The 11,679-nt window shown below is 44.6% G+C and overlaps 1 protein-coding gene across 5 annotated transcripts in view; it reads left to right on the forward strand.

Annotated features, from left to right (window-relative positions):
- The first annotated feature begins 10,025 nt into the window (after nt 1-10,025).
- LOC123103388 (vacuolar protein sorting-associated protein 32 homolog 2) overlaps nt 10,026-11,679 on the forward strand; it is a 5,011-nt gene continuing 3,357 nt past the window's right edge. For 3 of the 5 annotated variants that reach the window (XM_044524955.1, XM_044524960.1, XM_044524959.1), the window contains exons 1-3: nt 10,026-10,248; nt 10,738-10,843; nt 11,569-11,668. In XM_044524955.1, the coding sequence (XP_044380890.1) occupies nt 10,766-10,843; nt 11,569-11,668 (178 nt within the window). In that variant the 5' untranslated portion in view covers nt 10,026-10,248; nt 10,738-10,765. Of the gene's footprint in view, nt 10,249-10,343; nt 10,474-10,734; nt 10,844-11,568; nt 11,669-11,679 lie in introns of all 5 variants that reach the window. The other 2 variants (XM_044524957.1, XM_044524956.1) reach the window with 2 other exon arrangements.

Below are 11,679 nucleotides of genomic sequence, written 5' to 3' on the forward strand. Positions count from 1 at the left end.
CAGTTCAGTCCACTGATATGGCCTCCTTACACATATACCCATGCATATGTAGTTTAGTTCCTTGCTTGCGAGTACTTTGGATGAGTACTCACGGTTGCTTTCTCCCCCCTTTTTCCCCCTTTCCTTTCTTTCTGGTTGTTGCAACCAGATGCTGGAGTCCAGGAGCCAGACGCCACCGTCGACGTCGACCCCTACTACACCGGAGGTGCCTACTAGTACGTGCTGCCCGCTGACGACGACCTGGAGTAGTTAGGAGGATCCCAGGCAGGAGGCCTGCGCCTCTTTCGATCTGTATCCCAGTTTGTGCTAGCCATCTTATGGCAACTTGTTTAACTTATGTCTGTACTCAGATATTGTTGCTTCCGCTGACTCGTCTATGATCGAGCACTTGTATTCGAGCCCTCGAGGCCCCTGGCTTGTATTATGATGCTTGTATGACTTATTTTATTTGTAGAGTTGTGTTGTGATATCTTCCCGTGAGTCCCTGATCTTGATCGTACACATTTGCGTGCATGATTAGTGTACGATTGAATCGGGGGCGTCACAATGTGATGTATGAGATTGATCATGTTCTTGTAATAGGAATCACGACTTGCATGTCGATGAGTATGACAACCGGCAGGAGCCATAGGAGTTATCTTAATTTATTTATGACCCGCGTGTCAATGAAAATGTCATGTAATTACTTTACTTTATTGCTAACCGTTAGCCATAGTAGTAGAAGTAATAGTTGGCGAGGCAACTTCATGAAGACACGATGATGGAGATCATGATGATGGAGATCATGGTGTCATGCCGGTGACGAAGGTGATCATGCCGCGCCTCGAAGATGGAGATCAAAAGGCGCAAGGTGATATTGGCCATATCATGTCACTTTATGATTTGCATGTGATGTTTGTCATGTTTACATCTTATTTGCTTAGAACGACGGTAGCATAAATAAGATGATCCCTCGCTGAAATTTCAAGAAAAGTGTTCCCCCTAACTGTGCACCATTGCGAAGGTTCGTTGTTTCGAAGCACCACGTGATGATCGGGTGTGATAGATTCTAACGTTCGCATACAATGGGTGTAAGCCAGATTTACACATGCGAAACACTTAGGTTGACTTGACGAGTCTAGCATGTACAGACATGGCCTCGGAACACGGAAGACCGAAAGGTCGAACATGAGTCGTATAGTGGATACGATCAACATGAAGATGTTCACCGATGATGACTAGTCTGTCTCACGTGATGATCGGACACGGCCTAGTTGACTCGGATCATGTATCACTTAGATGACTAGAGGGATGTCTATCTAAGTGGGAGTTCATTGAATAATTTGATTAGATGAACTTAATTATCATGAACATAGTCAAAAGGTCTTTGCAAATTATGCCGTAGCTCACGCTTTGGTTCTACTGTTTTAGATATGTTCCTAGAGAAAATTTAGTTGAGAGTTAACAGTAGCAATTATGCGGACTGGGTCCGTGAACTGAGGATTGTCCTCGTTGCTGCACAGAAGGGCTATGTCCTTAATGCACCGCTCAGTGCGTTGAACCTCGAGCATCGTCTGTAGATGTTGGGAAACATCTGACATACATGTTTTGATGACTACGTGATAGTTCAGTGCATAATACTAACGGTTTAGAATTGTGGCACCAAAGACATTTTTGAAACGTCGCAGAACATATGAGATGTTCCAAAGACTGAAATCGGGATTTCAGACTAGTGCCCACGTCAAGAGGTATGAGACCTCTGACAAGTTTCTTAAGCCTGCAAACTAAGGGAGAAAAGCTCAATCGTTGAGCATGTGCTCAGATTGTCTGAGTACTACAATCGCTTGAATCGAGTGGGAGTTAATCTTCCAGATGAAATAGTGATGATTCTCCATAGTCACTGCCACCAAGCCATTGGAGCTTCGTGATGAACTATAACATATCAGGGATAGACATGATGATCCTTGAGCAACTCGCGATGTTTGACACCGTGAAAGTAGAAATCAAGTAGGAGCATCAATTATTGATGGTTAAACCACTAGTTTCAAGAAGGGCAAGGGAAAGAATGGATACTTCATGAGACGGCAAATCAGTTGCTGCTCTAGTGAAGAAACCCAAGGTTGAACCAAACCCGAGACTAAGTGCTTCTGCAATGAGGGAACGGTCACTGAAGCAGAACTACCCTAGATACTTGGTAGATGAGAAGGCTGGCAAGGTCGACAGAAGTATTTTGGAAATACGTTATATTAATGTGTAATTTACTAGTACTCCTAGTAGCACCAGGGTATTAAAATACCGGTTCAGTTGCTAAGTGTTAGTAACTCGAAATAAAAGGCTACGGAATAAACTGAGACTAGCTGAAGGTGAGATGATGATATGTGTTGGAAGTGTTTCCAAGGTTGATGTGATCAAGCATCGCATGCTCCCTCTACCATCGAGATTGGTGTTAAACCTAAATAATTGTTATTTGGTGTTTGCGTTGAGCATAGACATGATTGGATTATGTTTATCGCAATACGGTTATTCATTTAAAGAGAATAATGGTTACTCTGTTTATTTGAATAATACCTTCAATGGTCTTGCACCTAAAATGAATGGTTTATTGAATCTCAATCGTAGTGATACACATGTTCATGCCAAAAGATATAAGATAGTAATGATAGTACCACATACTTGTGGCACTGCCATTTGAGTCATGTTGGTATAAAACGCATGAAGAAGCTCCATGTTGATGGATCTTTGGACTCACTCATTTTTGAAAAGATTGAGACATGCGAACCATGTCTATTGGTAGATATGCATGAAGAAACTCCATACAGATGGATCATTTGGACTCACTTGATTTTGAATCACTTGAGACATGCAAATCATACCACATGGGCAAGATGACTGAAAGGCCTCGTTTTCAATAAGATGGAACAAGAAAGCAACTTGTTGGAAGTAATACATTTGATGTGTGCAGTCCAATGAGTGCGGAGGCACGCAGTGGATATCGTTATGTTCTTACTTCATAGATGATTTGAGTAGATACTGGGTATATTTACTTGATGAAACACAAGTCTGAATTATTGAAAGGTTTAAGTAATTTCAGAGTGAAGTTGAAGATCGTCGTGACAAGATGATCAAATGTCTATGATATGATCATAGAGATGAATATCTGAGTTACGAGTTTGGCACACAATTAAGACATTGTGGAAATTGTTTCACAACTAATACCGCCTGGACCACCATAGTGTGATGGTGTGTCCGAACATCACAACTGCACCCTATTGGATATGGTGCATACCATGATGTCTCTTATCGAATTTCCACTATCGTTTATGGGTTAGGCATTAGGGACAACCGCACTCACTTTAAATAGGGCACCACACAATTCCGTTGAGACGACACCGTGCGAATTATGGTTTAGAGAAACCTAAACTGTCGTTTCTTGAAAGTTTGGGGCTGTGATGCTTATGTGAAAAGGTTTCACGTTGATAAGCTCGAATCCAAAGCGAATAAATGCATCTTCATAGAATACCCAAAACAGTTGGGTATACCTCCTATTTTAGATCCGGAAGTAAAATTGATTGTTTCTAGAAACGGGTCCTTTCTCGAGGAAAAGTTTCTCTCAAAAGAATTGAGTGGGAGGATGGTGGAGACTTGATGAGGTTATTGAACCGTCACTTCAACTAGTGTGTAGCAGGGCACAGAAAGTTGTTCATGTGGCACCTACACCAATTGAAGTGGAAGCTTATGATAATGATCATGAAACTTCGGATCAAGTCACTACCAAACCTCATAGGTCGACAAGGATGTGTACTACTTCAGAGTGGTACGTAATCCTGTCTTGGAAATCATGTTGCTAGACAACAATGAACCTACGAGCTATGGAGAAGCGATGGTGGGCCCGGATTCCGACGAATGGCTCGAGGCCATAAAATCTAAGAGAGGATCCATGTATAAAACAAAGTATAGACTTTGAAAAGAACTACTTGATGGTCGTAAGGCTGTTGGGTGCAGATGGATTTTAAAAGGAAGACGTACAATGATGGTAAGTGTCACCATTAAGAAAGCTCAACTTGTCGTTAAGATGTTTCCTGACAAGTTCAAGGAGTTGACTACGATGAGACTTTCTCACCTGTAGCGATGCTAAGAGTCTGTTGGAATTATGTTAGCAGTTACTGCATTATTTATGAAATCTTGCAGATAGGATGTCAAAACATTGTTTCCTCGACGTTTTTCTTGAGGAAAGGTTGTATGTGATACAACCAGAAGGTTTTGTCAATCCTGAAAGATGCTAACAAGTATGCAAAGCTTCAGCAATCCTTCTAAGGACTGGAGTAAGCATCTTGGAATTGGAATGTACGCTTTGATGAGATGATCAAAGATTTTGGGTTTATACAAAGTTTATGAGAAACTTGTATTTCCAAAGAAGTGAATGGGAGCACTATAGAATTTTTGATGAGTATATGTTGTTAACATATTGTTGATCAGAAATGATGTAGAATTTCTGGAAAGCATACAGGGTTATTTGAAAAGTGGTTTTTAATGGAAAACCTGGATTAAGTTACTTGAACATTGAGCATCAAGATCTATAAGGATAGATCAAAATCGCTTAATAGTACTTTCAAACGAATACATACCATGACAAATTTTTTGAAGGAGTTCAAAATAGATCGGCAAAGAAGGAGTTTTTGGTTGTGTTATAAGGTATGAGTATTGAGTAAAACTCAAGACCTGACCACGGCAGAATAGAGAGAAAGGACGAAGGTCGTCCCCTATGCTTTAGACGTAGGCTCTAAAGTATGCAATGTTGTGTACCGCACCTGAAGCGTGCTAAGCCTTGAGTCAGTCAAGGGGTACAAGTGTGATCTAGAAATGGATCACAGGACAACGGTCAAGGTTATCCTTAGTAACTAGTGGACTAAGGAATTTTCTCGATTATGGAGGTGGTAAAAGAGTTCGTCGTAAAGGGTTACACCGATGCAATCTTTGACACTAATCTGGATGATTCTGAGTAGTAAACCGGATTCGTATAGTAGAACAGTTATTTAGAATAGCTCCAAAAGAGCGTGGTAGCTGCATCTACAAGATGACATAGAGATTTGTAAAGCACACACGGATCTGAAAGGTTCAGACCCGTTGACTATAACATCTCTCACAAGCATAACATGATCAAAACCAGAACTCATTGAGTGTTAATCACATGGTAATGTGAACTAGATTACTGACTCTAGTAAACTCTTTGGGTGTTAGTCACATGGGGATGTGACCTTGAGTGTTAATCACATAGCGATGTGATGTGAACTGGATTATTGACTCTAGTGCAAGTGGGAGACTGTTGGAAATATGCCCTAGAGGCAATAATAAATTAGTTATTATTATATTTCCTTGTTCATAATAATCGTTTATTATCCATGCTAGAATTGTATTGATAGGAAACTTAGATACATGTGTGGATACATAGACAACACCATGTCCCTAGTAAGCCTCTAGTTGACTAGCTCGTTGATCAATAGATGGTTACGGTTTCCTGACCATGGACATTGGATGTCGTTGATAATGGGATCACATCATTAAGAGAATGATGTGATGGACAAGACCCAATCCTAAGCCTAGCACAAGATCGTGTAGTTCGTATGCTAAAAGCTTTTCTAATGTCAAGTATCATTTCCTTAGACCATGAGATTGTGCAACTCCCGGATACCGTAGGAATGCTTTGGGTGTACCAAACATCACAACGTAACTGGGTGGCTATAAAGGTGTACTGCGGGTATCTCAGAAAGTGTCTGTTGGGTTGGCACGAATCGAGACTGGGATTTGTCACTCCGTGTAAACGGAGAGGTATCTCTGGGCCCACTCGGTAGGACATCATCATAATGTGCACAATGTGACCAAGGAGTTGATCACGGGATGATGTGTTACGGAACGAGTAAAGAGACTTGCCGGTAACGAGATTGAACGAGGTATCGGGATACGGACGATTGAATCTCGGGCAAGTATCATATCGATAGACAAAGGGAATTGAATACGAGATTGATTGAATCCTCGACATCGTGGTTCATCCGATGAGATCATCATGGAGCATGTGCGAGCCAACATGGGTATCCAGATCCCGCTGTTGGTTATTGACCGGAGAGTTGTCTCGGTCATGTCTACATGTCTCCCGAACCCGTAGGGTCTACACACTTAAGGTTCGATGACGCTAGAGTTGTAGAGATATTAGTATGCGGTTAACCGAAAGTTGTTCAGAGTCCCGGATGAGATCCCGGACGTCACGAGGAGTTCCAGAATGGTCCGGAGGTAAAGATTTATATATATGAAGTCCAGTTTCGGCCACCGGGAGAGTTTCAGGAGTCATCGGTATTGTATCGGGACCACCGGAAGGGTCCCGGGGGTCCACCGGGTGGGGCCACCTATCCCGAAGGGCCCCATGGGCTGAAGGGCGTGGGAACCAGCCCCTGGTGGGCTGGTGCGCCCCCCTTGGGCCTCCCATGCGCCTAGGGTTGGAAACCCTAAGGGGTGGGGGCGTCTCCACTTGGCTTGGAGGCCAAGCCACCCCTAGGGCTGCCGCCCCCCTCCCTAGATGGGATCTACAAGGGGCCGACGCCCCCCTAGGCCCCTATATATAGTGGAGGGGAGGGAGGGCAGCCGCACCTGAAGCCCTGGCGCCTCCCTCCCTCCCGTGACACCTCTTCCTCCCCGCTTGTGCTTGGTGAAGCCCTGCCGGGATCCCGCTACTTCCACCACCACGCCGTTGTGTTGCTGGATCTCCATCAACTTCTCCTTCCCCCTTGATGGATCAAGAAGGAGGAGACGTCTCTGCTCCGTACGTGTGTTGAACGCGGAGGTGCCGGCCGTTCGGCGCTAGGATCATCGGTGATTTGGATCACGACGAGTACGACTCAATCAACCCCGTTCTCTTGAACGCTTCCGCTTAGCGATCTTCAAGGGTATGAAGATGCACTCCCTCTCTCTCGTTGCTAGATGACTCCATAGATTGATCTTGGTGATGCGTAGAAAATTTTAAATTTCTGCTACGTTCCCCAACACTCCACCTCCCACGCATTGCCGCCTTCTGCCACCATTGCACTGTCGCCCAAATCGATATCTAATGTTGATGGGATCCCCGTCCTCCACGTTCCCCACTGTGAATACGGCACCATGAAAATCGTCATCGCCATCCTCACTCTTGTTGTCGCTGCTGCGCCCGTGGTCGTGCGGTCTAAATCCTCGAGCATTGACCTTCGTTGCACTTGCTCCACCGCTCGTACACAATCTTCTGGGCGTCACGGTCCACGTGTGTGTGTTGTCGTCCCGTCGACGCCGTAGCCACCTACGCCCCTGTCGCCGGGTGCTTTAGCAGTTGCACCACAACTTTTGCATCGAGAGCCATCCCTGAATGCACCTCCGCACCGTGCCGCACACTTCCTCCCCTGTTGCGAACTACGTGCATCACATGTTTGGTGTTATGCCTATGAGAGAAATCTCGATGTCTGGCGCATAAGGACGTGTTTGGTTTCCTGCATACTCCTTAGCCAGGCCCTGAGTATGCCACTTTAACCTGTTTGATTGCTTATGAACACTATTGGGCCTGCATAGTACAGAACTTAAAAACACCTCTCAGACAGTCCCCGAGCGGGCGCAAAAAGGAAATTGGTACTCATGTTGCACGTGGTATGTTCTACCACCTCCCATATTCTCATTTGCCTGATCCGTTCTAAACCACACAACTATACTTTGGTTCGAGATAAGTTCTACACAAAAAACATGCACATCGATGTTGTGATTCCATTCCCGTGATTGGTTCATAGTTCCGTTGACCATTAATGTTCGGTTACATGTTCATATTACCTAGCTTTGCATGTGGTGTGTTTTACCCACCCTCCTTAACCTCCTTCACTTAATCCCCTGATCCCGTCTAATCTATATAACGGTGCTTCGATCCGAGACAAGTTGTGCACAAAAAAGATGCACATCGATGTTATAATGCCATTAGGCGGTTGGTTCATAGTTTTGTTGGCTGTAAATGTTTAGTTTCGTGTTCATATTGGAGCTTTTTAAGACTTTTTTGTCAAATTCGTCACACTCGATCGATCTTCTAAATTTTCCTTTGAGGAGTTGCTTCACCTCGTTATTTCACAAAACTTCGTGTTGTAAGTCTTCTGTTTCAATGCTCGTGTGCATCTCCAATTGTATTGTACTAACATGTTCTTGTGATGTGTGCGTGCTAGTTTAGATGAATTTTGCCAAAACCATCGCACAATGTCGTCCGTTTGAAATTTACTTTGATCATTAGCTTTATCTCGTTGTTCCACATAACTCCCATGTTGTAAGTTTTTCGTTTTGACACGCGTATACGAGTAGATCTATGTCTATCTACTCTACTGTAATGTTTGTTCATGTGTGACTGCTAACTTAATCAGGCCAAATCAGACCGAACGTGCAACCCAACACAACACCTTGCAAGAGCCCAGCCCAAATCCCAGAGCATGGTGCAACCAAATGCAATGTAGAAAAATCCCCAATGTTGCGATGTGGGCTACCAAAGGAAGTGGAGAACATGACCTAAATGTTGTTTTTCAACGTGAAATTGATGTAACCAAATATGCCTTAGTATGATAAAACATGCAGGTGTGTGTGCGCGCGCGCTAACACGCTAGGTGAAAGCGTGTTGTAGGGACCGTAAGCCATCTACATTGCTTTGCTTGTATCCAGTTTCATGGAAACAAATCACCTCCCACCTGTTTCTGTCGAGAAACTATTGGGGACTCTTCACAACTGTCCTCTCACCCTTCTATCATCAATAAAGAAGCCCCAATATGAATCCACATGATACCTCTACGAACTTGTCTTTTCATTGGCAGCAACCCTTTGGCTAGAGACATAATACACAACAAAGTTTTTCACTAAGGAATTGGGCCTGGATTGCCCCTCCTCAACTTTGTGAGAAGAAATGAGAGTAGTAATTAACACTATCTGATGGTTTGCATGGGATGTGTTTGGTTGCTCGTGTCGCTCCCTCCCCCCCTGCATAAGTGGCTCGGTAGCTAGAGCACGAGTGAGCTAATACAACCTCTGAATCATGTTTTGCACTTTATTTGGTTGCCCACAAAGTTGCAAGCTGCATGAGAATAGAAACACAAGCACAATGTTTTGTGCAAGACATGCGGTGTGGTAAATCTCTTCATCGAGCGGTGATGTTATCAGCACACAGTCAGAGGCATGAAATAGCGGCAACAACAGTAAAGAGCAGATATTAAACCACACTGAACAAGCATGTGTATAATACACGTTAACCACATTCGCACAAGTTCAGGACCCACACATTATGAAGAGAGATTGCAAGCCCTTACTCACCAACCATGGAAACGGGTGGCTCGTGCTGGCCACACTTCATGAGCACCTCTACGCAGAAACGATCGAATATAGTGACCATAAAAGCATTGTAGGTCAGGACCTCGAATGTCAGGAAGTGGTCGATCTGCACCGAGTGAGCAATGGATCCCCCCCTTGATCCATGACAACCCTCCCATTAAAAATCTAGAGCCTGATCTATCAATTGCATCTGGTGCTCGCCTTCAGAACGACATGCCATGGGATGGTCCCCAGATGCTAACGATGAATTAGGGATGGGAAGTAAATTTAATTACGATGATAAGAACACCTTGCAGAAGTGGGCTGAAGATACCTCATGCACGAGCACTCGATCGCCGCTAGCCTTCTCCTCCAGAGGCCGCTCCGGCCAGGAGCTTGTAGCCGAGCGCCACCTCTGGCTATTCTTCTCGAGGGAATCACCATGGTGGGCGGATCATGGAAGGAATGAGAGAGTGGGCGCTAGGAGAGAATAGGAGGAATTAAGTGGAAAACGTTCGTCTGAACGCCGGTTAGAGTGAACGCTTCAAACGCGTGACGTGACGATTCCTCCAGCACCAAGATTCGTGCGCCTGATCCAACGATGGGAGCGATGTTCGCTCGAATTTTCTAAAAACCTGACGTCTGTTGTATAGTCTTTGAGTTTCTTTTCTAATTTTAATATAACAGGAAGAAGGATTGAGCGTGTAGTCGTTTCGTTTGCTTAGCCTACTCTTTCACCTCGCCGTGTGGGGTACGCAGGCACGCGGCTGTCCCCGTCCGCGTGGCCTCCAACTCGACTCCTTCTTCCCCTCGTCTCCCCAACCAGAAACCTAAACAGAATCCCAACCCACCCCCGCAGCCAATCCCACCGGACGCCAGCCAGCCCTCCCGGATCAGCCCCAATCTCGACTCCTCCGCCGCCTGAATCTGGTAAGCACCCGCTCTCCGCTCTCGCTAGATCCGCCCCCTACCCCCCCGCGGGTGCGGTGCCCATCTCACTTTTTGCGTCGGTTCATCGCGGCTAGGTGGCTGGCTTCTCATCGGATCGGGGTCGTGGTGCTTCCGGGCTCGGTTGGCTTTGATGCTTTGGGTTTAGCTACGCCTATTACGATTGTTGTCGCAAATCACAACTGCTAGTTCATCTCCGTCGTTTTTGTAAGGAAACATTACTTTGCGCCCAAGTGATATCCTAGCTCGCGGGCTATATTTGTGTAGGCTGGTTCTAGTGCCGAATTTTTCATCTAGAATTTTCGTATCTAGCTGCTATTGGCTTCCTGTGTTGCGTTTTAATGCCAGATTGTGAGTCGCAAGCTCGTGTTTGTTGGCTATTCACCCTGCCGAGCACCAGATTTCTTTGAGCTTCTGTTCTCATAATTGTCCACTGAATGATTATACCTCACCATGCTTCTGTGTCAGCAGGTTCCGAGTCCATATTTGAGGTGCCACTATGTTCAACAGGTTATTTGGGAAGCCCAAGGAGCAGGCCAACGCCGGCGCGTTGGCCACTTTGGATAAGTTAAACGAGGTGAGCGTCAAGTCTACTGTTTTGTTTTTCTTATACCGTCTACACTTTGGATAAATTAACGGAAATGCTAACTGGCGAACGTTCGCTGGGAGTGGGTAGCAAATCGAATGTTTTTATGGCAACTTAATTGTGGCGAGGATGGCAACTTTAGTTTGCAAACACAGCAAATTCTGGCCAAAAAATGAAATGAAGCGAATTTGCCATGTTCTCCAACTAAACTTGCCGCCCTTGGCAAACATAAATGGCCATGCAAATTGTTCGCAACTGCCATGCTTCTCAGCTGACGTTCACTGGATCAGAGGGTCCTGAATTAAAGAGGTAGTTAACCTTGCTAGCTTGTATAATTAAGTTGTTGAATGCACGATTAAGATTCTGACGGTCATTTTGTATCGCATTGGCAGCTTCTGATCAACTAGCTCTTTAATTTTCTGTCTTGGTATATGGGGAATTTAGTGTGTAGGAATTCTCATGTGATTTCAGCTTCGTTCAAGTGTATTTGGTGTGCAAACTTTGTATGATTAATAAACTCTTGTCCTTTCTTTCGTCGTCTGCTTCTGAAGTTGCAAACCTTAAGCTATTAGCCTCTTAAGGAGGGAAGATGGCCTCTATTTGCTGATCTAGTGGTGAAGAACTATCCTAGCGTTACAATCAATTTTGGACACTTGCCTATTATATTATATAAACATTTTAGAATTCTCACAATTTTTTATGTATTTACTATTTAGACTCTTGATATGCTGGAGAAGAAAGAGAAAGTGTTAGAGAAAAAAGCAGGTGCGGAGCTTGAGAGGGCCAAGGAGTTCTCAAAAGCAAAGAATAAAAGAGGTATGGTTGAT

Source organism: Triticum aestivum, chromosome 5A (assembly GCF_018294505.1).
Source record: "Triticum aestivum cultivar Chinese Spring chromosome 5A, IWGSC CS RefSeq v2.1, whole genome shotgun sequence".
Lineage (NCBI taxonomy): Eukaryota > Viridiplantae > Streptophyta > Magnoliopsida > Poales > Poaceae > Triticum > Triticum aestivum.